General features: G+C 42.2%; 1 protein-coding gene across 1 annotated transcript in view; it reads left to right on the plus strand.

The window, feature by feature from the left end:
- The window catches only part of COL6A5 (collagen type VI alpha 5 chain), a 116,771-nt gene that overhangs the window by 33,013 nt on the left and 56,124 nt on the right, over positions 1–27,634 (plus strand). Inside the window, exons 7-24 of the mRNA XM_010335823.3 lie at positions 2,296–2,871; positions 5,923–6,498; positions 8,239–8,579; positions 8,686–8,767; positions 11,008–11,150; positions 11,716–11,808; positions 14,158–14,211; positions 15,901–15,972; positions 16,293–16,319; positions 16,427–16,471; positions 16,563–16,616; positions 18,613–18,675; positions 19,277–19,342; positions 19,745–19,798; positions 23,098–23,133; positions 23,622–23,684; positions 25,492–25,554; positions 26,796–26,858. Coding sequence (XP_010334125.2) covers positions 2,296–2,871; positions 5,923–6,498; positions 8,239–8,579; positions 8,686–8,767; positions 11,008–11,150; positions 11,716–11,808; positions 14,158–14,211; positions 15,901–15,972; positions 16,293–16,319; positions 16,427–16,471; positions 16,563–16,616; positions 18,613–18,675; positions 19,277–19,342; positions 19,745–19,798; positions 23,098–23,133; positions 23,622–23,684; positions 25,492–25,554; positions 26,796–26,858 — 2,471 coding nt within the window. The remainder of the gene's footprint in view (positions 1–2,295; positions 2,872–5,922; positions 6,499–8,238; positions 8,580–8,685; positions 8,768–11,007; positions 11,151–11,715; positions 11,809–14,157; positions 14,212–15,900; positions 15,973–16,292; positions 16,320–16,426; positions 16,472–16,562; positions 16,617–18,612; positions 18,676–19,276; positions 19,343–19,744; positions 19,799–23,097; positions 23,134–23,621; positions 23,685–25,491; positions 25,555–26,795; positions 26,859–27,634) is intronic.

The raw sequence follows: 27,634 nt of genomic DNA on the forward strand, positions 1-27,634 counted from the left end.
TTAGATTTTGGTCTTCTTTATGTTATATTAAAATTCCTGTGACCTCCAGAGATGTTTCAGACTAACAATTTTGGCATCTAGTTTAGCACAACATAGTATGGCATTGGTGACTTAAGTATATTTCAAAAAGATCCCAGAATTTTACTTTAAACTTCCAACTCTTTAATACCCACATACCTGGATTTTCCAGAGCCAGTTTTTAATCCCAAATGATTTTCTAGAATTGTTTCTTGCCTATCTGTAGCCATTGTTAAGCAGAAAATAGCTAGAAACATAAATTCATCTTTCTTTTCATTAAATTATGTCCAGTATCCTAAGCACCACCCACCAAAAAAAAAAACCCCTGTGTATTTTAAAGATAGAGTGTTTATTTTCATGACTTCATATTAGTATTCTTAACCTCTATCAACTGGATATTTTATATTTGCCTGTTCATATATCCATACCTTTGGAAAATTTTAATTTGTGACTTTTCTGATTACTTGGGGTCATCATTTTATTCTCACAAATCATAGTGTTTTAAAAATCAAACCTTCAGTTTGAGCCTATCAATTTTAATGTCTTTGAAATGAGAACATGCTATCAATCCACATATAGACTAAAATACCTGTGTTTTAAAATCTATCATGTACTATTTTCCGTGTTTTGGATACAACTAAGAAAACACACCGAAGTAAGTTTGTTTTGTGTTGTTCCTCTGGCAACATAGAGTCCAATTTTCACTGGACTTTATTCTTCAAAATAATGCATATGGAATTTTTGGAAACTTAACAAAATGTCTCAAAAACACTTAAGTGTTAGGTGATAGTTCTAAAGTTTCCTTGGTAACGGCTTAATTTTTTCTTCCCACAAAGGTGGCAGTGATTTCAAACTTCTTGATAATGTTGACAGGTGTATCTAAAGCCTATAGCTTCAACTTTGAAGTCTGCATGGCTTTTCTTGGCATTTCTTTATTTTGATTAAATGTAAATATGGAGGCCCTGTCTATAGAATAACATGAAATTTCAGCTGACTCACTAGATTGTCTCCTAAGTATCAGGTCATGACTAGTCACCAATTCTCAGTGGGTCATTGACCAAGGTTTTTACAGATATAACCTGGGCACATTCACAGTGTTAAAAACTTAAAAATTTGAGACTTTATTATTAGAAATAAGTTGAGGCCGGGTGCAGTGGCTCACACCTGTAATTCAGCACTTTTGGAGGTTGAGGTGGGTGGATCACGAGGTCAGGAGTTCAAGACCAGCCTGACCAAGATGGTGAAACCCCGTCTCTACTAAAAATACAAAAAATTAGCTGGTGTGGTGGCCCATGCCTATAATCCCAGGTACTTGGGAGGCTGAGGCAGAGAATTACTTGAACCTAGGAGGTGGAGGTTGCAGTGAGCCAAGATCGCGCCACTGCACTCCAGCCTGAGTGACAGAGAGAGACTCTGTCTCAAAATATATATATATATATATATATATATATTTATATATATATATTTATATATTTATATATAAGAAATAAGAGTTGATGATTAGCTAGGCAGTTGGAAAGTGGAGAAAGCAAATCTTTGGAAGACACATTCATAAGTTATTGAGGGAAGGAAAAAGGTGGGGAAAGAGTCCACACTTTGGAAAGCCAGTCAAAGCAGTAACTTGGCTCCTAATGTGGAGGAGGGTTTGGGGTCAGGGAAGAGGTGATGGAAGTCTTTGCTCTCCTCCTACTTGGATCCACTCCCTTCTGAGTTCTAATTCAAAAGGTAAGGGGGAAAAGCATAAGTAACTGCAGAGAGACATGATGCACAAGGGATGGTTTGCATACCGAGGATCAAAAGATACCTGGAGCCAGAGGGAGTAGGGTAAAAACCCCTAGTTATACAGTGAGCTCCTGAGCTTTTTCAAATAGCAGGCCAGTTTGGCAAACATCAGTATGTCTCACCATGACACTGGCATCGAACTAGCTTTCAACATTGCCTTTCAGTTGAAAGCCTGCTTAGCAAAAGACATTATATGTCCTAATGAGATGCAGCAAGATAGACTGGTGTGGCATAAGGACCACTGATCCAGGAGTGATATAGATAGGGTCAAAATGTCCTTGAAGTCATGATGTAGGCAAGGTGCACTTCTCTGAGCCTTGACCTTTTTTTTTTTTTTTTCCTACAAAATGGCAGCAGCCACCTCTAAGAAGTAAGTAAGATGTAGTGTCTGATAGATAGTAGGGTCATGGCCAATGCTAGGTCGCTTCCCTTCTCAGCAGCCTACGTAGAATGCACTGCAGAAAGTTGGTGACTCCTGCTTTCTTCTCCTTTCAGACTGCAAAAGGATTAAACTGCTAGATGTTGTGTTTGTGCTGGATCATTCAGGTAGCATAGCAGAACAATCTCAAGATCACATGGTTAACCTAACTATGCATTTGGTGAAGAAGGCAGACGTTGGCAGGGACCGAGTTCAGTTTGGAGCTCTCAAATACTCTGACGATCCTGAGATCCTTTTCTACCTTAATACGTACTCGAACAGATCAGCAATCATTGAGAATCTGAGGATGCGCAGGGACACCGGAGGGAACACCTACACTGCCAAGGCTCTCAAGCACGCAAATGCCCTGTTCACAGAGGAACACGGCAGTCGCATCAACCAAAATGTGAAGCAGATGCTGATTGTCATCACCGATGGGGAATCCGATGACCGCGCCGAGCTCAATGACACAGCAGCGAAACTGAGAGACAAAGGCATCACCATCTTTGCCGTGGGTGTAGGAAAGGCCGACCAAAAGGAACTTGAGGGTATGGCAGGGAATAAAAACAATACTATCTATGTAGATAATTTTGACAAGCTGAAAGATATCTACGCACCTGTACAAGAAAGTCTGTGTACTGAAGCACCAGAGGGTAAGTTGTTACTGTTAAAGTTTCTATCGGGGTAGCAATAAAATTTAAACAAAAAATTTTTGAGATTTTTGGGTCTCCTATTACCTGGATGTTACAGACTAAACATTTCTCTGCTCAGGCTATCCGTTTTCTCATATCTAAAAGAACTAGGTTGATCGAACAAGATCCCGAAGGTTCCTTCCCACCACAGCATGCCCTAAAGAGCTTATACAGGAAAGTTTCAGGTACAGTCCCTGGCGTTTTGCTACTCTGTTGCCTTTTTCTGGTAGAAAGGAATTCCCCTTAGGGTCATATTCAGGTTACCCCATTTAATGGCTGTTCATGGTGCTCCATGTGGTTAATGGTGTCAGTGGAGCCATTGGACGTCAGTTTCAGGCCAAACTCATGGTTTAAATGGATAGGCTTTTGTCTTCAAAGATCCAGGGCCTTCTAAATGCGATCATGGGCATTTTAGAGAGACATCGAAATTCAAGTGGCCTGATAACGCTTTTCTGGGTAAGAGCCACCAGTGCAGAGGGCAGGATATGAGAGTTGAACGTGGAGCAATGGAAACTGCCTGAGAAGAACAGGAAGGTAAGGGGACTGAGATGATTACCAGCTACCCCTGGGGTTGGTAGGCTGGAGATACCACATTCGAGGGAGGACAGGGTGAGATTTGCCACTTGTGGTCTCCAAAGCAGCAGAGACTGATGAGTCACCTAGGAAGGGCTGCTGTGCCTACTTGGAAGATCCGAAGTCCTGTGGTCTGTGTATTGGCCCAGTCCTCCCAGTCTGGCAAGTGAATCAATCAACTATTGAATTTCCTTTCTTCCTCCCTCCTCTTGTTTCTTTCTTCCTTTATTCCTTCTCTACCAATATGAAGCTCACTTCTGTAACTAATATAAATAAATCACATTTCTAAGACTGACGTTAACCCATGTCCGTATCTGTAACTTGTCCAACCCCAAACAAAACCTTCCCTCGAATCCTGTGTCAGATCGGCATTTGCTTGGCTAAATAAAACTACCCTTGACCACCATAGTTTTACCTGACTTAAGTAAGCAATTAATTCATCTTCTTGGTTTCAGATATTGAATGATGGTATCATCTTTATCCAAGGGAAATTATGGTTTTTCTCAAGACAGCAAGACCACCCTAGTTCTTCTGCCTATTCTATCCTCTCCCTGGACTCTCACCCTGAAGCCTGGGCTCCCCTCCCTCAGTCCCAACACCTGCCAGTCCACTTAACACTGAGTGTTCTTTCTCCTGCACACTGGATATGTCACTCTTCTGCTTACAGCATTTTTTTTTTTTTGGAGGCCTCCCTGTGCCCTGGGAAGTTTCTAAATTCCTGAGTTCTATCTGGCTACTTCACCAACCTCATTGATCACCTCTCCCCTCTTCACAACCTACCCTGTCCTGAAATTCCTCCACATATTTGTGCACACTATCCTGCCCACCATGAACACCCCAGCCCACCACTGTGCCTGCCTACATCTCACTTTTCTGTCAAGTTTCAGTCTATTTGCTAGTTTCCTGGCCCAAAACTTGACCCCATGCTCCCACCACGTCCCCCAACTCTCACACCTTCTATTTTTCCAAGCGGTAGCACTTGACACGTATTCGCTATTTTCCTGTGAGTGTCTGTCACAGACTACGATCTCTGCAGGCAGGCTTAATCTCATTTGTTTGGGGCGCCCTCCAAACCTAGTACATTACTAAGATTACAGTCTTTTCCCAGGAATGTGGAGGCTGTTTTATTCTCATTTCCCACGCCCTACGTTTCTGAGGTAGTGCTGAGATGGAGTTTGGGATGGAAGATGCTAAGTAGGGATCTGCATCTGTAAAGTCAACGGGGAAAGCAAGATGGGCCAAATAACTGAAACAGTGACATGGGCGAAACAAAGCTCCAAGCCTAGCAGGGAGCTCTGAAGTAAATATTGCCCATTAGAGTCGTCCAGCATCAGCCTGAAGTGGCTGGGACTGTGAGAACTCCCTTCCCACTGAGTGCCTGAATGTGGCTTCCTTAGGAAGGGCATGATCTTTGGCGAGGCATCTCTCTATGGTGAGACAGACCCTGGAAGTGCTGACAGCTAGAAGCTGTCTACTGCCTGCCCATACTCCCATAGCTGGGAAATAAGTTCTTCCCTGCAAGGCTATCCAGGCAGCCCATCGCTGTCTGTCACACCACTCTTAAAAGGAATCGTGTGACCATGGGTAACCTACTGTCTAAATTACCTTTAGTAATCAACCGTCGTGCTGCCCCTACTATAGCCATCGAGTTTGGCTTGAAATGACTATAGAAAAAGTTACTCTTTGGTTTTGGGACATTTCAGATTGAACTTCAGAGAGATAACCATATGCTCTATTTACTGGCCATTCACACTTGTTCCGAGAACTTCTAACATTTGAGTCATGATATTCTTAAAAAGCATTGCAGCAGGAAAGAAGTGCTAAATGTATGAGTAAAAAAGATCTAGAGGTCCAGATTACCAGCTCCAATCCATAGTAATTGTGTGTTCCTAGGCAAGACACTTAACCTCTGAATTCTGTTTCTATATTTATAAAATTAGAATAATTGCTTATAGGGTGGTTGTGAATATTAATGTTGTTATTGTATGCCAGAAGCATTTTAAAAATGCCACTCTTCAATATGAATGTAAAGTGATAACATGAATAGTAATAGGACTAATAATAGTATAGTAAGTACTATCATCTTGACAGGGTAAAGGTCCCAGTCTTGGTGTTTTGAAGGGACATCTAGCCTTTGTAATCACCTTTTAATGAGTACATGAAATTTATTCAAACTTCTTACTTTCTTTCTCTGATTAGCTTTCAGTGTCTTTTCAACTGGATTGTATAAATAATTAAATTTTGATAAAAACTCTATTGTCTTTCCTCCTTTTGCTGTTTGTTCTTTTTGACGGTCAATCAGTGATTCTCTCGTTAGCTTATCTCAATTTGCTAATGTAAAGCAATTGAAGTATTTAGTAAAGCAATTTAAGTATATGAGTAAAGGAAAAATGTAGAATGATTCATGAGGAAAATAATGTATTCTTTTTTCTATTGCAGTCTGTAATCTTGAGGAAGCTGATGTGATTTTCCTCTGCGATGGCTCTGACAGAGTATCTAATTCAGATTTTGTTACCATGACAACTTTCTTGTCAGACTTAATTGATAATTTTGACATTCAGTCTCAGAGAATGAAAATTGGTATGGCTCAATTTGGAAGTGACTACCAGAATATTATTGAGTTGAAAAGCTCTCTGAATAAAACCCAGTGGAAGACTCAAATTCAGACTGTCTCCAAGAGCAGTGGGTTTCCAAGAATTGACTATGCCCTTAAAAAAGTGAGCCATATGTTTAGTCTACGTGCTGGTGGGAGAAGAAATGCTGGTGTCCCCCAGACTTTGGTTGTTATCACATCTGGAGATCCTCGCTATAATGTGGTGGGTGCAGTAAAAACCCTGAAGGACCTTGGAATTTGTGTCCTGGTTTTGGGCATAGGAGATGTTCACAAGGAACAGCTTCTGCCAATAACAGGCAATTCTGAAAAAATAATCACTTTTCAAGACTTTGATAAATTAAAAAATGTGGATGTGAAAAAAAGAATTGTCCGTGAAATCTGCCAGAGCTGCGGGAAAACCAGTAAGTGCTCCTTGTTTGGTTTTCTTCCATGAAAACTCATTTCTCCATTTCCCAAGAGTGTCTTATGTGCTAGCAGAGCATATATTTAGAACATATATTTAGTGAGAATATCTCACTAATTGTGCCGTGAGAAGAGACTTCTCTGCTTCCAGGAAGTTTGGATAACTCAGCCTCCCTCAAAGACAAGGAGAGGGCGCAGAGGCTAGAGGGAACTGCTGGGGTATGTCCTCTGGTCAGCCCGGTTCCCTGATGGCAGTCCAGTGTTTATTCTCCTTTTAGCACCTGGATCTCTGTCTCCTACTTCTCTCCTTTCCACTTCTGGAATTCCTAGTAAATGCCTTCCATCTAATAGAAAGTAAGTAAAATAAGCATTTGCTGATTAGAAGTTTTACTATTGTACATTTGTTAAACCATCTTGTAAGGGACTCGTGTGTGTGTGGCGGGGGGTGTATTTTTCTTCTTTTAATGATTACATTTATGTAATCATAGCCTAGTAAAGATCAGAATTGTCCTTAGAGGTTATTTAATCCAGAAGTCACAAAGGCACATGGCTGCAAAGGCTAGGTAAGTAGTGGAGATGAGTCAAGTGAGAAGAATATGAGGACAGTGAACTGGAAGACGGTGATCCATTTCACAGGAATGCCACTATTCAGCTCCAGCTGAGAGTGGCCACAGGGGACTCAGCTTCTGTAAATTCGAGGCTGGGAGTTGGGAGGATAGCATGTAAGGAAGCAGCAGCAAATGATAATGGTTTTGGAATTTGCACACATGCAGAAATTCCTCGGAGTGCTTATGTTTGTAAAGTTGTTAGGATTGAAGCCACTTCTTTCACTAAATGTGTTACTCTTTCCAAACTCGCCACATCTTTTGTGTCCCATTTGCAGTACTCACGTGGAGGCAGATTATAGTGGTGGACAGAGTCCTGGGCCTGGAATCAGAAAGCCAGAGTGCTAACTCTGGTTCAGCAGCAACAACCTCCACACCCCGCTGTTCCCTCATCTGTAAAATGAGCAACGGGGCAGGATCAGAGTAACCAAACGGCAGCAGGCGGTGGCAGTTTGTTCGTTGCATCTAGTGTTGATGAGTTGCTAAATTAGTTAACAGCATTCACACTGAAGGTTCTACATTAAAAATGTAGACATCAGCCTCCTCTTTGAAAAACCAGGAGATCTGACAACATTGGGCCCCATTTCCCACATAGCTACTGTCAGCCAGAGCTGAACAGTGAACAGATCCAGAAGCGGGTTATTGTTCTCCAGTTCATTTTCTTCACACCCTGCCCACTTGAGTCATCTGTCTTATCTACCCGCCTTTGCAGCCATCTGTGTTTGTGATCTCTAAAACTTAAATAACCTGTAAGGACAGCTCAAAACTTGAATGTATTCTGATGCTATGAATTAAAATATGTCACCATTAAAAGAAAAGATCTGCATCCATGCCCACGTGCGTGCTCACACATACAACAAAGCCTCTGAGAATCAAGCTATCATTTGAACTTCAAATAGCAATTGGAACTTTTAATATTTTAAAGGGGACAGACAGAACCCCCGTGATATATGTTGGTATCACATATATATGTGATACACATGTACACATATATGTATATGATAAAGCAGCCAGCGTCTTCCTTCTTGAACCGTTTTTGGGGACTGGAGACCCCCCTAGCTCCAGGACATGACACTGCTCCTTTTTTCTGCCCTGTCTACTCATTAACCTTGACTCTGTTCCCTTGGTTTCCAGATTGCTTTGTGGACATAGTGATCGGGTTCGACATCTCCACTCATGTGCAGGGGCAGCCTTTGTTCCAGGGCCACCCCCAGCTGGAATCCTACCTCCCAGGCATCTTAGAAGACGTCACCTCGATCAGGGGGGTAAGCTGCGGGGCTGGTACAGAGGCCCAGGTGAGCCTGGCGTTTAAGGTGAACAATGACCAAGAATTCCCTGCCAAGTTCCAAATCTATCATAAAGCAATGTTTGACAGCTTGCTGCAAGTCAGTGTCAGTGGGCCAACTCATCTGAACGCACAGTTCTTGCAGTCTCTGTGGGACACATTTAAGGATAAATCTACATCCCGGAGTCAGGTATCCATATTATATTCTGTTTCCCATGTCCACATTCTTCCATTTGTTCTTCATTCCCCACTCATATAATTAGCTTTTACACCATCCCGTTTTCTTATTTCTCTAGGTGCTGCTTATTTTTTCAGATGGTCTCCAGAGTGAAAGCACCATAATGCTTGAAAATCAATCAGACAGGCTCAGAGAAGCAGGTACTGAGTGGAAAATTTAAACAGTGAAGCGTGGAATATGTTTAACAAGTCTCTACCTTTACTCAGATGCTCTGGATCTTGAGATCCGACTGGTTATTTGTAGCAGAGGTTTTTGGTACCTTGTCTAGTCCCCCTTGACAAGCCCTCACTGTCCTCCCCAAAATGCTGCAGATTCTATGGCCAAGTGCTTCTGCTTACGACCTTCTATAGACATGAGCCCTTGACTGACCTGAACCATGTACCTTGTACCTTAGCGTACTTGGAATGGGAGTGGGGTTACCATGTCCACCTTGGTGGTGGTGGTAGGGCTGTCTATGATATAGGAATACAAAGGCCTGGCACTCTTGCTTAAATGGGTCAACTCTGGTACAATTTGCACCCCAGAGTTCCTCATGAATCAGGTAAAGGCTAATTTTACTGAGATATTTCCCGGCTTACAACACCTCTTTCCCTTTCCTGCTCTCTCTGTCAATATAGACACCACATACATACAAAATCCTCTCTCAGGTTTCAGTTCTAGGGAACCTGACCCAAGACAGTTCCTCTTGTTTCTTATTTTCCATATGAGAGGTAGTAACATGGATTCAGAAAAGCATTTTTTACTACGTATCTTCTGTCCATGTCATAGCTTCGGACTGAGCAAAACGCTAAATGCAGAAGCTGAGAGTAGGATGCAGTGATGGAAGACTCCTCTAATTCTCAAATGAGATGCATCATTTAAGCATCCCTTGGTGTAGCTCAGACTGACTTCTAGGATTCAGCTTCCACAGGCAATCTCCCTAAAGGCCACAATATGTCCTGATTTATTGCTCAGTTATGTTTCTTTCTCTTCACAGATCCCTTCAATACCTTCTCATTGTTCTTGGGATATAGATCAAATTCCTTAATATGGCCTGGGAACTTTGCAGAACCTGGCCTCTGCTTCCCTGGCCTCTGTACATATATGTGTATATAGATATATGCATATATAGATATATATACACACATATGTGTGTATATATATCTATATATGCATATATCTATATACACATATATGTGTATAGATATATCTATATATGCATATATATATACATTTTTTTGAGGTGGATTTTCACTCTTGTTGTCCAGGCTAAAGTGCAGTGGCATGATCTTGGCTTGTTGCAAACTTTGCCTCCCGGGTTCAAGTGATTCTCCTGCCTCAGACTCCAGAGTGGCTAGAATTACAGGCACCTGCTCTCATGCCTGGCTAATCGTTTTTGTATTTTTAGTAGAAACGGGGTTTCACCATGTTGGCCAGGCTGGTCTTGAACTCCTGACCTCAGGTGATCCACCCCCTATGGCCTCCCAGAGTTCTGGGATTACAGGTGGGAGCCACCATGCCTAGCCTCCAATGTACCTTACCTTGTACAGTACAGTGGCCAACTAACATTTATCCTTTGGAATCAGCTTCAACATTGATTTTTCCAAGAAACCTTCCATGACCCTCCAAGAATGGGTTAAGAACTTCTCCCTCTAGGCTTTTATGGAACCCTGATGTTTCTCAGAGCAACTATCTGATTCTTACCATCTGTTCCCTTGGACCATTAACTCTGGGAAGGGAAGCAGTAAGCCTGACTTACTCATTTGTATCTCTCTATTATACAATGATTAGTACACAATAGGCTCCTGTTTATAATTTAAAAATTTGTTTAGTCAAAAGATAAACTAAACTAATACATGAATTCATGAGTGAATAGATGAATTAATGAATGAATAGACTGGATGCAGTCAGGAGTTCAACTAAGACTAGAATTGCCCTGGGCTTTCCTCATGTTCTCAGGGCCTGGTCTCCCAGGGGTGTTTGAAATTGGGAATAACTTGAGAATTATCATTAATTTACATTCAGGAAAATTCAGAAAAACTCTCTGAAGATAACAATGTCTTTTCTTAAAAATCACTTTCCATTGTCCAAGAATTACATCGAAATTGGTGGTAAGATGTGGAAAACAGTTTTCTGTTAGTGTTTCTCTATAGATTTGTAAATTGTTTCTCTTGAATACTTTTTATCAGTTATCCCCGGACTTTCATGCAAAAGTCAGGGACCAGAGCTGGTGCATATTCAGAAAATGCAGGCAAATCTGCCATTAGTTTCTTCATATGTCAGGAGTACTCCTTCCTTTTTTAAATTAGTTAAATCCTGTTCATTGAGTAGAATTACTATGGCTTCCTTTTTTTTTTTTTCATGTACAAGTCCTTTACTTTCTGTTATTTTTATCACACAGGACTTGATGCGCTGCTGGTAGTGTCCCTTAACACAACTGCTCATCATGAGTTTTCCAGCTTTGAATTTGGAAAAGGATTTGATTACAGAACTCATCTGACCATTGGAATGAGAGAGCTGGGCAAAACATTATCACAGTACCTGGTGAGTCATTGAACAAAACCCCCAGTTGTTCAAAATGCCATGGGAACTAAATTGGAATCTTGATAAGAACTTTCAAGGACCGCCTTTGTTTACCCCCAATAAAGTAAGTGCTTGGTCCTTAGTATATTTTTTAAAAGTGTGGCATAGCATAGTATTTTGTTTTTGCATGTTCTTTCATTCTTTGTGATCTCACTAAATGAATGCATAAGGAACTAAAAAACCAACCAACTCATAATTGAATTAAAAAGTCCCCAACTGTTTATGCTGCAGAAATTTCAGGAAACAAGACTGTCAACTAGCAAACAACAAATCCTATCCACATGCTGGATGCCTTGTTTATAAACAGGTCGTTTCCTTTGGAGAGGGGATGTTGCCAGAGCAGTGCCTGGTACCCTCTCTGCAGTGTTAAATTCAGAAAACACCTCGTATCCTCAGCAGCCCCTCATCCAAAGGGAGAAGATGGGCTTGTAGGTGGTGGATTTGTGTGAGTACAATTCTTATGTAATAAAGTTTGTGACAATTTTTATTCACTGAGCTTTATATCCCACCCCCCGCCCCGCCCCAGGGAAACATTGCAGAGAGGACTTGCTGCTGTACGTTCTGCAAATGTCCAGGAATTCCAGGACTACTTGGGGTCCGAGGACTGCAAGCCAAGAAGGTGCTACTCACTCGCGATACTATTTTATCTAATGTGCCTTGATTTGGTACAGGTGGGACTGAGACTGAGTGGTTTAATTTAAAACATTCACTCCATGCTAATGTAATTGCTTTGGACGTCTCATGTGACTTTTTTGGTATAAAATCCAGGTCAGAAGAGCTCACTTTTGGTATTGCTAGCAAGAATAACTCCCTTTTCTCTTGCATATCCTTGTTAATGTTGCTTCTTGGTTTTGTGATTTATACTTTCGGACCTGCTTTAGACAGTTGGAAAGTGGTAAAAAGGAAAAATAGTGAAGATAAAGCTGGGTGTAGTAGCTTGCACCTATAATCCCAGCAACTTGGGAGGCTGAGGTGGGAAGATTATTTCATTGTTCAAGACCAGCCAGGGCAATATAGCGAGACTTCATCTCCTTAACAGTAAATAAATTAACAAATAATATTGGAGACTTGTGCTTCATCATCAACGGAGTGAGACTGAACTACAAAAAGATCATAGCATTGCAGATTAATAGCCCTTTAAAACATAAATTATAAAATATTAATTATGCAACAATAGGATGAATAAATATGTCATAATATTTTCAGTAAAATATGCCAATGAAAATGAATGAACTACAGCTATATGCAAAATGAATAAATTATACTAACATGGTAATGACCAAAAAAAAAGCAAAACACAGAAGAATACATATAGTAAAATTCCATTTATTAAAAGTTATAGTATGGCTGGGGGCGGTGGCTCACGCCTGTAATCCCAGCACTTTGGGAGGCCGAGGCGGGTGGATCACAAGGTCAAGAGATTGAGACCATCCTGGTCAACATGGGGAAACCCCGTCTCTACTAAAAATACAAAAACTTAGCTGGGCATGGTGGCACGTGCCTGTAATCCCAGCTACTCAGGAGGCTGAGGCAGGAGACTTGCCTGAACCCAGAAGGCGGAGGTTGCGGTGAGCCGAGATCGCGCCACCGCACTCCAGCCTGGGTAACAAGAGCGAAACTCCATCTCAAAAAAAAAAAAAAAAAAAAGTTATAGTATCTATGGAGGAATACTTAAGTGGTTAAGTATTTTTTAAAGGCCAGAAAATATTATCAGAAGTCAGGAGTGCCCTCGTGGAGTGGGGCAGGCACTGTGCCTGGGACCAGTAATGTTCTGTTTCTTGACCTGGGTGGGCTACACAGGACTTACATATAACAATTATAATATTCTATAAAGTTACTATATAATAATTAAGCTATCCATTTATATTTTATATACTTTTATGACTTTTCAAATGGATTTTAGATATCATAATAAAAATGCAGTTTTTCTTTTAAAAAAAGAGATCAACAATACTTGCTCATGAGTTCTGCACTGCCCAATCTTATGGAAGGACAATTTATATTGAATTTTTTACTGCACTGTGATGTTTTGTTTAGCACAATTTTCTCTCGTTACTTTGCTCAGGTCAATATTAGAATTATGTTCCAGGAGCACAACCCCCCTGGTATACTGAACAGCCAGCTGGGCCTGTGTTAGAGGGTAGGGAAAGCAAATTCTAATGAAATGTTTGCCACAAGTAAGCCACGACGCAGTTAAGCCACGTGTGGCTAAGGGAGAGATGACTGCAATTAAAATATATGCAGCCGGCTGGGCGCGGTGGCTCAAGCCTGTAATCCTAGCACTTTGGGAGGCCGAGGCGGGTGGATCACGAGGTCAAGAGATCGAGACCATCCTGGTCAACATGGTGAAACCCCGTCTCTACTAAAAATACAAAAAAGTAGCTGGGCATGGTGGCGTGTGCCTGTAATCCCAGCTACTCAGGAGGCTGAGGCAGGAGAATTGCCTGAACCCAGGAGGCGGAGGCTGCGGTGAGCCGAGATCGCGCCATTGCACTCCAGCCTGGGTAAGGAGAGCGAAACTCTGTCTCAAAAAAAAATATATATATATATATATATATATGCAGCCTTGTTGTTGGAAGTGCTTAGTCTTTCTTGAGCTCTCAAAATAGCAGGACAAAATAAAATAGTCCCTTTGGAAATGTTACAGGTTTGTTTGCTAAAAGGGTTGTGGCTGGCACGGCTGTCCTTCCTGCAAATTGCTCAGAGACAGGCGTGGCTCTGCAGGCCTCATCCAGAGGTCAGCCTCCTGCAAGTGTTAGAAGAGTCCCCTTCTGCAGCAGGGCTTCAGAGCTGAGTGCAAGGACAAAAGCCAGCTCCAAATGTTGTCAGAGTTTACACAAACTCACAGCCACATCTGCAGAGACCACACCCAAGTTGGAGGAAGGGACTTGCTTAGAATGCCTAATGATTTCCCAAGTTTGCCTTGACGGAGGATGACTAGAATTTATCTTTCTCTCTCTCTTCCCAGGGTTCTCAAGGTCTGAAAGGCAGCAGAGGACACAGGGGAGAGGTTGGAGACCCTGTAAGTTTTTGTGACCCCTCCTTCCCACACACATGTATTTTCCTTTTCATAAAAAGCTTTGTTTTCATACAAAAGGGGCAGATGGGGTTTTGTTTATATGTTTATTTTTTGTGCTTTCTTGTGGGAAGAAGTGTTGCCTTTCTTTTCATTTTTCCCTGTCCGAATCATGAGGCAGTTACTAAGTTTGGGGTAAGGAGGAAGCAGGCTTACACATGTGGCCTGGCATGTGTTTATCAGTGGCAGAGACCTGGGCACCCTCCTCTCCACCCCCAAGCAGGGCACAACAGGTTATCTGCCAGGGACCTGTTTATAGACCTAAAACCCAGTGCTTAGTACATGGCTTTGGGCCAAGGCTGGAGTCTACATCCTTCCACGGAAAGGGAAGTGGGCAAGGCATCCCTCAAGGCATGGCTTCAAAGTCAGTTGCTTCCCAGAGGTTTGCGAATCTCCATGTTGAAAACCAGAACGCTCACTTTCTGTCAGTCAAATCATAAGAAAGAATTTGAAGAAACTGAAGCCACCTAGGTAGGTCTGTTTGGGATGGGAAAAGTTCAAAAGTATCAGACTGGATTCCTATCCCTTAGATCAAGGCCAGTTCCTCATCGGGGCAGCAGGTTATAAGGATTGAAAGCAAAGACTCTAGATTCAGCCTGCCAAGAGTTGGCCTAGGTGTGGTCCTTGAACAAGTTACTTAACTTCTTGACCCTCGGTTTTCTCATCTGTAAGCAATTATAAATCCCTCTACCGTCCAACAGCTGACCTAGTTTGCAAAATGACTGCTAAGGGGTGTGCTCTAAGGAACCTACTCTGTACACTCTGAGGGTTCTTGGAGACCACCAAACTAGTATGGGAGTGCTTTGAGTGTGGGAGATAATGTCACCCACCTGCAGCCGACCCCAGCACTGCCAGAAAGTCCAGGCAATAGGAAGCCATAGAGCTAAGGTACCTCTCAGTAACCTGTGGCCATGGCAAGTCCTCCTCCTTTTGTAGGGAATGATCCTCAGAATAAAACAAAGCAGGACAAAGGACAATTCCTTCTCCCTTTTACTGGCAAGGTAAGAATTAAGCTCATTACTAATTAGTTATTCATGCAGCAAACTGTGAGTACCTGTCTTGCACCTAGACGTGAGCCAGTCACAAGGGACGTGATGGTAAAAGACACAGAGTTGGTAGGAGACACACAAATCATTGACCTTCAGCTGCTTGGATGGTCTGACTCTGGGGGTTTTTAATCTGGTGATTATTCAGGTTATTTTCTTGCCTTTGCTTTCTCATTCTCCTAGTGGGGTCACTTCCCAGCAACTGTTTCTACTCAGCAGCAGTACCCTAGCACTGACTGTGGGTCTGCTGTCAGCAGTGCTGACCCTCCCAGGACAGCATTACAGCCCTAGATGGATTACTGAGATCTTGGAATGTGGCTGCAAAGTGAGGCCACAGTGCTGTTTGACCAGGTTGTGAAGTCGCTGAGCTCTTCTTGCACCTTTTTGTGATCTTGGATCCATAAAGAGCCCTGAAGATTGACAGGAAACATGTTTGAATATAGAGGGAAAAAACAGATTTAAATGAGTGGGGTTGCAAAAGGATTTACTTTTTCTAAACCTCATAGTGCCCACGTGCTTCGGCTTCACTCTGAAAATAAACCACTGGCAAAGACATCGCTTTGATTACCTGTCTGTGCTCCGTTCTTAGGGAATACGAGGAGACATAGGACCCCAAGGAGATAAAGGGATTGCAGGATGTCCAGGGGAGCAGGGTCAGAAGGTAAGGCTCTTCTGCAAATGTTATTTCCGATTCTCTCTAACACCTTCTCCCTCTCTTTCCCCATTCCTTTCCTCCCTTGTTTTCTCTGTCACTCCTCTCTCTTTTCCTTTCTCCAGTTATATTGATGAGTTTCCCTGTCTGCAGATGAATTCTGCTTTTAGGTAATATCGAGGAGTCTTTAACATTAATAAATTCCTTCTCTAACCTCTTTGTAGCTGTCTAGCCAGTAGCCACTAAGTAAATACTCACTTTAGAGAGGCAGTCTTTGAATGTACACTCTGTCTTGGATATGTCAGTGAGAAATATTTCATCTTTTGCAGGGAGTCAAAGGATTTTCCGGACTGAAGGTACTGGAGTTTTTTTCTCAGTCTAATTTGATTTCCAAACGGGATTCGTTTCCCAATAAGCATGTGATAGAGACCTGCTTTTACCTGACGGCTGTTGTGTCTCTCAGGGAGGGCACGGAGAAGATGGGATTGATGGACTTGATGGGGAAGAGGTAAGCCATATTTCTTCGAGTGTCATAAAACTGTCATGAGGCTGCTAACATTTTTTTAAGCGCGAATTTTGTTTTTCTTATCTTCTTTTAGGGCTCTCATGGACTTCCTGGAATAAAAGGAGAGAAAGGTGATCCAGGTTCTCAGGTAACATTTTTCAATACATTAAAGAAGGAGAATTTGATGACAGAGATAGTCTTAACCACTGTATGTCAGTGGTTATAGGGGATAAAACTTAAAACTGACTTAACCACATAGTAAAGGCCTATTACCACTGAATATATGCTGCGTATCTGATTGGAGCAAGGGGGTAATTATGTAATTTTCAAGAATTTCCACCTAGAAAAATTCAGCACACATGGGCTTCTTCTATGGGCGTGTTTCCCATGTCTGAAAATGAATGCTTTTACCTGTCAGTGTTTTTTTTTTGTTGTTGTTGTTGTTCATTTTTTTTTTATAAAAAGTGTTTCCATCAATGTCAGGACTTTCTGTGTTGTCCTTATTATGTCAGAAAAAAAAAAAAAAGCAAGAGGAAGAGACAATTATTTTGGTGGCTTTGGTGGCGAATCACTGTGAAACATTTTTTAACTTTTCATTGATTTCAACACCATTCATGTGTCCCTACTTGACTTAAAGCAGTTCTACTTTTGTGTTCTGGTCCATTTATTTATGAAGTGTTTTTGAGCACCTGTCACATGTTAGGCTTGTCGTGTGCCAGGCACCTGTCATTGGTTGGGCATATTATTCTTATATAATAAGAATCAGAGGTGAACCACACAGCCCTTGTCGTCAAAGATCCCAGAGTGTAACTGGGGAGACAGACATACCAATAGAATCATATAGAATGTGATTGAGGCCATGTTGTAGATATCTACATGGGTGTCCAGAAAAGGGCATGTAACTCAGCCTGGGACAGGGATTGTCTAGAAAGTCTTCCTGGAGGAAACGATCTCTGAGCTGAAGAGAAGCAGGAATTCAGCAAGGCAAAGATGTGGAGGAAGGGCATTCCAGACAGAGGGATGTAAAGCATAAGCAAAAGCATGAGACTTTGGGGCACTGCCAAGTTTTTCTTACTGGAGGGAGCATTAGAATACAGGTACTGGGAGATGAGGTTCAAGAGGTAGAGGGAAGAGATCAAGAGTTTGGGAGGGCACTAGTGAGCCTGAGCCATCACGAAGAGCTTGGTTTTGGGTTTTTTAACCATAAGACAGTGGGGGCCTTTGAAAGACTTTAAGAAGAAAAATCACAATCAGATTTGCATTTTAGAAATACTACTTGCAGTAATGTGGTTGCTGTGTTGCAGATGACATAGACGCAAGGCAAAGGTGAGAGGCAGATCTGTAGAAATCAAGGGGGAAGTGATAAAGCCTTGAAGTAAAGCAATGACAGAACTGACACAAAATATGCTAAGGTGATCGCAGGGCTCGGATTGAAGCGAGGCTAGCAGGACACCTAAGGTGCAAAAGGGACTGAGTTATGTGAAGTAAATACCTACCTCAGTTCTACACCCTAGGTGCCTCTCTCGTCTCACACTAGGCGTGGCTCTGGGACCTGAAATCTCCAGATACAGGTGGCTAGAGGAAGAGGAAATAGAGAATCAGTCAATATGCCTGCAAGGATCCTAGCTTGGGCAAGTCGAAATGGAAATAATTGGGTTTGCGGTGATAATGGAATATTCCTGTGAAAGTTTCCATTGGGCAATTTATTTTTAGATGTTAGAAGTTGCTAGACTGGCTAGGATGCCCAATACAATAGCCACTAACCACATGTGATTATTTAAAGTTAAATCGTAAATAATTAAGAAATTCTGTTATTTAGTGGCATTAATTACATTTCAAGTCTTTAATAGCCACATATGGCTAATGGCTACCATACTGATGAATGCAGCTATAGAACATTTCCTCCACTGCAGAAACTCCTACTGGATAGCGTTATGTTAGACCATAAGAAGTTTTTTAGTTTCCGTGCCTCACTGCAAATAATCCTGACCATAGGCTTAAAACTGGACTTAGTACTGCTTCAGAAGTCTAAGGGAATCTGGCTGAAATAGAAGGACATAGAGCATTTATAAAAGTTGGTATTTAACGCCATTATACAAGCCTCTTACAAGATAACTCAGAAATTTATTTTATTTTTTTTTCAGGGCAGCCCAGGTTCCAGAGGTGCTCCTGGGCGATGCGGAGAGAAGGGCTTCCCCGGGGATCCGGTAGGTTTCTAGGGTCCAGTATTGCTCCACCGTTCCCGTCTCCTTCCCCTTTGTGTTTCCTGCTACCCTGTAGGCAAATGCTTGTCTTAGGAGTCGAGGTGATAGGTGTTGGCTGATGTCTCCAAATGTGGGAGAAGTCTGTTTCTGTCTTACCTGGGTTAGGCCCATCTTCTGACTCCTTATGGTATATTGAGACTTTCTGGTTCCTTTGGGAGAACGTTTCCATAGCTTTACTTATTGGACTTCTACTCTTGCAGACCTATAGATTCGTTATGTGCAGATTCAGTTACAGGGGAATCTTTTTACACCTTTGAAGAAGAGCCTGAGTGTTTGGACCAGTGCATCAGTGAAGCTGCCATCATAGAAAAGGGGAAGTCACCATGTAGCAAGCACTTTTTAAATTCTTGATTGCCAAATCTTCTTCAAACTTGAGGAAGTATGGCTTTAATTTTTTTCTAAAATCCTATGAGTTTCAAATATTAAAAATTTTCACGTGCTTCTTCTACTATAACCCAAATTAGCTTAGCACTTGAACATCATACCCTTTGGGGGAAAAGCTGATGTTTCCGGATTCTGAACTACTTTAAAAATCTTTCTCTAGGGTAACCCGGGACAAAACAATAACGTCAAAGGACAAAAGGGCTCCAAAGGAGAACAAGGAAGACAAGTACTTTGATCTATTTTATCTACGAGTTGATTAATTCTGTTATTGAGCCAAGTAAATTTAGTAAGATATGTCACTATTCCATAATTGAACAAATGCTCTTAAGACCACATTTAAAAGACCTTTTTTAAAATAATGCATATTTGTGGTAGGTTATACTTTTATGAGCAAAATTAAGAAGTTTCTGGCAAGTGATATTTTTTGGGAAAATGTAGCAGTGCGTGTTGCTATACCTTTGTCTTCTTTAAGGGACGTGTAGAACTGACTGTTAATATGCAGAATCATAGATCATAGCATGACTTTTTTTCGGCTGCTTTAATAATGCTTGAGATTTTGATGCTGAGGCTTTTATGATTTATTCAGAATTTTTGCGTTTTGATCTTGAGGGAACTATTACATTTTTAGGGTAGAAGTGGACAGAAAGGGGTTCAAGGCAGTCCTAGTTCCAGAGGAAGCAGGGTAAGTATTTCCATGGACATTTATTTCCCCTCTTTATCACTTGAAGATGACAGAGGCATTCAGAATATTTGTGGCACAGAGTTGGCTGATTCAGAGCTAATACATTTTTCAGGGTTTCTCAATCTTGACACTACTGGAATGTGGGGCCAGATAATGGTTTCCTGTGAGTGGCTACGCTATGCACGGGCAGCTGTTTGCAGCATCCCTGGTCTCTACCCACTAGTAGCAGCAGCAGCACCCCTCCCCACTGCCCAATTGTGACATTCAAAAATGTCTCCAAATATTGTCAGATGTCTGTGGTGCATACAGGAGGGGTGGGTTTGAGAGGCAAAGTCACCCCGATTGAGAACTACTTTGATATAGTCTGCCTTTCCCTTTCCACCTTCCAGATGTTTTGGGGATGTCTTTGAAGAGAGCCAATGATTTTAACATGAAGGCTCTCCTGTGACAGCTTATATGAGAATATTATGAACTGGGTAAATATACTTTCTCTTGACATGTCGCCAATGAGAAAAAGGACTCACGCATAAATTCTTCCTGAATGGACCAACGCACTGGCAATTAGGGCCAAGTGGCAACCGTGCGGTGCTGGTGTAACTTTACAGCATCCCATATTATATCAAGCCTATCACAGCAAAAAACAGCGACATCGGACTTCTCTATCTCTTTAAGAGGAACAACCAGGAAGTCGCCTTTCCTTCTGTGTACTACTGAAGCTAGAAGTGATATTTATAACGTGTTAAAAACTCCTCTCTCATGCACTCAGCATGGACATCATTAAAAGAGAATAATGGACAAAGTCCTAGATTTGGCTCTGAGTTTCGTTCAAGAAGGAATTGAAATTGCTTGGATTTCTTTTCTATTACAAATTTGGAATCTTCTCATTATTTTGAAGGCTGCGGCTGATTGCCCTTCTCTCTGGGATAGATGGTGAAGAAATGTGCTTTAATATCACTTGCCTTTGTTTATCTTGAACCACAGTTCTTAAAGGAAAAGAGCTGGAGTTGGAATGGGTTAGGCTTCCCAGTGCTTCTGGTAAAATTCTTTGGGACTTTGCCCTCTTCTTCACACAAGGGCATTAAAATGTAATAAGAGGAAGCACTAGAGTGGCAAGATGAGCTAAATGCTATAAATTTTAAAGATAAGTGTGTAGTTTTGTTGGTTGAAGAGGAAAAACTTTTAGTTTGAAATAGCTTTATAACGGATGCATCAATCATGGACTTTTAAAAAAAGAGATGCTAGGGGTGGTGTAGGTGATAAATCCTGGACAAACCAGTCAATACTTTTAAGTCATTCTAAGGACCTGAGGCTCTCGGCCCCCTCCTCATTTTTGACCCATTTCCCTGCCGACCTCCTCCTTTGTAATTTCTTTTTTCCTGAATTAAACAAGGTAACCTTGACGCAAAACAACATCAAGTTTTCTCCCGTCTCCTCCAACTTTCCGATGCAGAACAGAATTCTCTACAAGGGTGGGAACATCTTAAGTGGACGATAAATTTTAAACAACAGAAGCTAATTGAAGACATTACCTTCTGCGTGACAGAATTGCAACTTATGTAAATTAATGGTTGTACCCATTGTTGCCAAAAGAATGGATCCACACACTGAAAACAACACTTGAATCCCTATTCCAGCCTTATGCTTTTCGCCTGCCATACACAGAGAATATTTTTATAGCATCTACTTTATGCCAGGTCCTACTCAAATCACTTTCAAATGTTAATTCATTTAATCCTCATAACATACCTGTGAGGTAGATACTATTATTATATCCATTTTTCACAGATGGAAAAGTCAAGAAACCCTGGGCAGCTTGCCCAAGGTCATAAGAGCTGTGAGTGTCATAGGTGGGATTTGAACTCAGTCTTCTCCCTCCAGAGTCCGGGCTGCTAACCACGCTGGGTGAGGCTTCCTGGGCAATTTCCCTGTGCCACACAGGCTTTAAAGAACAGAACTGAGCTCAAGGCTGCCTAACTTTTAAGGACATCTCTCTCACCACTGTGCGTATAGTTCGTTACACAGAATAAACATTGTTTTATCCTTGTTTTAATGAAGACAGAACTGTGATGTCATAGAAACCTTAACCTCAATCTTTGTTTACTGTTTCTTCTTGGCTTTTTTGTGTCATGAGCTCTGGAAGTTGATTTTGGGTACAAACAGCTGCAAAGTTTCAATGGGTAACTTCTTTCAAAGAGTATTTGCATCTTAAAAGCAAAAAGTACCTTACATCAAGGGGCGGAACCTCAACGGAAACATTTTAAGCAACAGCCAACCCGGTGGACCTGACACGTGGTCCGGTAGTTTATTCTAAGGAACTTTGGAAGGCCGGCAGTTGAAAGAAAACAGCAGTTCTGAAATAATGTCCATGGCTACCTTTCTGAATAAATGAATGAAGAAATAGAATTTTTTAAAAAAATACTTGCTTTGTGTCTAAAATAATCATAGTTGCTTATCACAACACTAAGTGAATTGGTGGTCGAGATGTCCCACAGCTCTCTCAAAGAGGCAAGGACGGGGTTTGGGCGGGGTGGGGGTGGGGTGGTTATGAAGATGTAGATCTTATCCTTGCTGTTTAGAGATAAGGAAGTTAGGATCTGGGGCCTGAATCTCTTTTCCCACTTGGCTACACTCTGGAAAGGAGAGGGCGTGACAACCCCTAGGTAGAGAGCCTGAGCTGACAACGTGAACTCGCTTCTGGATGGGCTTCAGGCATCAGCCCGGCTTTTTTGTGCTCTGTTGAACCTAGTGGTAGCCATTTGGACATTTGGATCACCATAGTTGAGCAGACCCCATCAGCCATTTATTTCTTGTAAAATTCCACGGAGACTAGCCCCGGTGGACCCCTCCGAGACACTGTATCTAGAAATTTTTACCTTTACCCAAGATGCAATCAGGGGCCCAGGACAGCGAGAAATGGATGTGCCACAGCTCCTCTCGCATGGGAAGCCTCTGATTAGCAGACAGTGCGTTTTTGGAATTTGCCAGAGAGGGAGATACAGAAGACAGGATCTTCAGGATGATTTGATTCTCTGAACAGCCTCCTGGATAATTGTTAGAGGCTGTCAGACTGGAGCTGTGTCTGTAATGACTTTTAGATTGGTTTGCAATCAATCCCCCAAATGTTAGTCTGTAATTAAGTGCCCCGTGTGAAAGCTTGTCTCTGGAAAGTGCCTCAGGGAAACTGCTTCTGTGAGCTGCTCATTACTTATGTCTATCAGAGAACGAAAGAGGCTGCTTTGCCTCAAGGAACCCCTCTATTCAGACATCCACATACTAACGCTTTGCCTTTTCTGTTCCAGGGAAGAGAAGGCCGCAGGGGACTCCAAGGTGCCTCGGTAAGTGACCTTGACTTCCGGTCCTCTGTGGTTGATAGGACCAAGGAGGTTTCTCCCAAGTAGGCGATGCTGGGAATCAAATCAATGAGCACTGGACAAGGGTATAGGAAGCACCCAGTACTGGATGTGATTCTCACCGACCCAGCCATCACTGCAACTCCCAGGAACAGAACAGACCTGAGGCAAAGCCTCCCTGATAGACACCTGGTAGACAAGCAGAACCCGTGCAATTCCAAATATTGTGCATTTGCCTGCTTTTCACGTGCTTTGGGAATCAACTGCAAGAGAGAGAAATTCCTTATTGGAATAAGAAACAAGTTTCTGTTCATTCCTTAGACAGTCTGGAAGAGTAAAATCCTAGGCCAAGTAGAAGGTGGGCCACGAGTCAGACAAAATAGTACCTGTTTCCTATGTCAAGACTATAAAGAGAAAATCTATATGGAAGCAACGTGTAGAAAATCTTGACGCTGGAAACTCTTGTTCGTCAGGGAGAACCAGGAAATCCTGGACCTCAAGGCACATTGGGAGCCGAAGGATTACAAGGCCCACAGGTGTGTTGGAATGTTTTGTAAATACTGATGAATTCTGTGAGGTTATTCTGATGGGAAGAAGGCAGGTATTTCTGTGTAAAAATAAATAACTGAGAATCTACCCCCTGCCCTATTTAGCATTCCCCATTACGGGATGGAGGTTGATTTTGTTTCGTCAAACCTGCTTCATTGTTTGCAGGTCACTAACAAACCTTTGTAGAGGAAAGATATGCTCTTGTGCTCACCTGGTGTTGTGTCTTCATATTAGTAATAGTGAATTATTAATACCTTCGTATTACATTAGTAATTAACGCCAGGATCAGCAAATTGGTTTTCCGTAGCTGGGGTCCTGCATACATACACCAAGCTCCCACAAAGGAAAATTAGTTGCAAGTTGGAAACTACTACTCAATTTTGGCTAAAGCTAACTCTACAGGGGTATCGGTGCTTCTGGAATATGACTGACAGGGCTTTCTGTGAGCCATTTACATCTTTCGTGGTCATATCATTAGTCATATGAGCATTGGAAGTCAGGGTATTGTTGCCTTGCTTCCCTCCATGCCAGAAAGAAGCTGTGGTCATTCTGAAGAGTGGCTTTATAACACATGGTTGTTTAGTCGCCTTATGATGCCCACTTTACATGAAGCCCAACTTAAGCCTGGACTTGTCTGGAAGGGCCTTATGTGGCTGTGCCTATTCTAAGGTCTTCCCAGAAAGTTCAGATATTAGGACCAAACTGGAATTTGGGATTCTCTTGAGTGGTTCTGGGGTTGCTGAACCAAACCATGAGCTAGCAGTTTCTCTAGATTAGGTATGGATGGGACCAGCCTAGATCCATTCCCAGGCTTTGGGGTGGACGTGGAGGTGGCGATGATAGTTACATCAGATACCTCAGATACCCAAGGGTCCCACTGACACTGAGATAGTGAATCAAACCTTACTTGGTGACTTCCGGGCAGCCCAGGGCCCTTTCACAGCTGGTACTTCGGTGGGAAGAAACGCTACTGCCACCTCTAGTTTTGGCTTCTGTGTGAGAGAATCATAGGAGAACCATATGTTTGTTGGCAAATATGGCAGAAAAATAGACTTTGATTCCTCTGATAGGGATCTGCTGCTAAGATGTCCTTTTGTGCTAACTTGAAACCACTTTACTGTCTATTTTACACATTAATAAGTGCTTTGGCTCAGGTAACCTGTCCCTTTAAAGGAATTCATCTAACTGTTGTTTGTGTCTTACTTCTTTTTCTTATAGGTTTCATTTCCTGCTTTGGCCTATTTTTATTTCCCCTGTAGGACAGGGATGAAGGTCTGTTACCCAGGCAGAGAATTCCTTTAAAAGATCTGGACCACTGAGTCCACTGGGCCTGTCCTCATTCACTCTTAATACATGCTTAATCTCAGGGTTAAAAGGTTGTGGGAAGGCTGGGCACCGGTTGCTCATGCCTGTAATCTCAGCACTTTGGGAGGCTGAGGCAGGTGGATCACGAGGTCAGGAGATCGAGACTATCCTGGCCAACATGGTGAAAATCCCGTCTCTACTAAAAATACAAAAATTAGCCAGGCATGGTGGCATGCACCTGTAGTCCCAGCTACTCAGGAGGCTGAGGCAGGAGAATCACTTGAACCCAGGAGGCAGAGGCTGCAGTGAGCTAAGATCATGCCAGTGCAATCCGGCCTGGGTGACAGAGTGAGACTGTCTCAAAAAAGAAAAAAAAGGCTGCAGAAAGGGTTGGATCACTGCTTTTCTGTAGGGTGTTTCAAAAGCACTGACTGGGAAGTAAGCTTTCGCTGAAATCTTTGCATTGTGTTTCTTTTGTTACCACCAAAGGGGTCACAGGGAAATCCTGGCAGGAAAGGAGAAAACGGAAGTCAGGGACACCAAGGACCTCAGGTGAGTGACTCACAGACATTAAGCTCAGTGACTCTCAACCGTTATTCTCTTAACTGCGAAGCATCTTTACATATGACTTTTATATTATTTACATATACGTCATTTTATTTTTGGATCGTCTGGGGCAAGATTTTAACACAGCTCAGATTCGTCATACATAGCTAAAGCACTCCTCTTTCTCCTTCACTGAGGTTTTGCTCTGAAAGCACAGATCCATTTCATTAGGCTAACGAAAGCATTTGGAAGAAAACAAATATTGTCCAATCATAACATTTCCTCCAAAAACTGATCCGTTGTTCTGATTTTTCTAACTTTTAAAATTTATATGTGCCATGCCTATATATCTCCGTTGACCGTAGATATTTGAAATTGACTGTACAAAGATCCCTGTCTACTCAAACCTATTTGATTCCTACATCCACTTCTGAATCTGTTTGTTTCCTCAGAAATAGTAGTTTGGATCAGGCGTCCCCAAACTATGGCCCGCGGGCCGCATGCAACCCTCTGAGGCCATTTATCCGGCCGCCCGCCGCACTTCAGGAAGGGGCACCTCTTTCATTGGTGGTCAGTGAGAAGAGCACAGTATGTGGCGGCCCTCCAACGGTCTGAGGGACAGTGAACCGGCCCCCTGTGTAAAAAGTTTGGGGACGCCTGGTTTGGATGGTGAAGGATTTGTAGGAAGAATGTTCTAAATCTATTCAGTTCTGCTCAGACAGCAAGAGTTCGTTCACAAGGCAAGGGATACCCATATTCCTATATTCCTGGCATGTGTGGTCAGCTATCTTTCTGCTAATATGTGTGTGAAAGACACTGCTGTCCATTCTTTTATGGGGAAGCTGCAACATATCCCGCATGCCATTATGTACATGCATGTGGTACGGCGCGCAAAGGTGGCAGCAAAGTGTCTTGTTCTAAAAAAAACTCAGTACATGATGACAGTTCTCCCACATTTGGAAATAATAGCATGTGTTGAGTCAAGGGTGCTTCTCCTTTTCTCACTAAGCCCCATATGGACTCGTGATGTCCCTGCAGATTAAAACATGTGGTCCTCTAACTCGGACTGGAACCTGAGTCATCTGGTTCAGCCCTGCCATCTGCCTCTGTCCCGGGTGGCTGGATCTGTTGTTAAGGCCGCATCAAGGGGTTGCTGGGAAGAACCTGAAGGAAAGTGAAATGTTTCTAGTGGGCTTTCTAAGAATTACTATGGTGCCAACTTTTTAGTCTCTCATTTTTTTTTTCAGGGTTCTCCTGGGCTAATGGGAGCTAAAGGCAGCATTGGAAGGCCTGGGCTTTCAGGGAAAAAAGTAAATGTTATTTCTTTTTTAAAAAATTATTTTAAAAAACATTGCATTTTTATTGGATAATTAATAATTGCATATATTTATTAGTTATGATGTGATATTTTCTCTTTTTTAACTATAGTTCTGGGATACATGTGAGATGTGTAGGTTCGTTACATAGATATGCATGTGCCATGGTGATTTGCTACACCCATCAACCCATCATCTAGGTTTTAAGCCCCACATGCTTTAGGTATTTGTTCTAATGTTATCCCTCCCCTTTCCCCCCATCCTCTGACAAGCCCTGGTGTGTATGTTCCCCTCCCTGTGTCCATGGGTTCTCATTGTTCAACTCCCACTTATGAGTGAGAACACGCAATGTTTCGTTTTCTGTTCCTGTGTTAGTTTGCTGAGAATGATGGTTTCCGGCTTCATCCATGTCCCTGCAAAGGGCATGAACTCATTCTTGAAAAAAGTAAATGTTATTTCTTATGGATTTTAAGTACAAAAGTATCTCCATTTTCTTCTGGATTTTCATGTTAATTCCTCACATGATTGAATCTAAGCACCATCAGCAAGTCACCAGCCTTCTGCTGTGCTCTCTTCCTTCCATTGCGCAAAGAGTTTCTAACTGCTGACCTCTCCATGAAGCTGCTCTGTTTCCCTGGGAGAGAGTGATCTCACCCATCAGAAACAACTTTAAAAGATCTCTATCACTCCCTGATTTCCTGAAGCCAAGAATGCACATGGTGGCTGTGTGAGTGGAGGATGGGTGGCGTCAGAACTCAAATCTATTTGTG

This window comes from Saimiri boliviensis, chromosome 9, assembly GCF_048565385.1.
Source record: "Saimiri boliviensis isolate mSaiBol1 chromosome 9, mSaiBol1.pri, whole genome shotgun sequence".
NCBI classification, from domain to species: Eukaryota; Metazoa; Chordata; class Mammalia; order Primates; family Cebidae; genus Saimiri; species Saimiri boliviensis.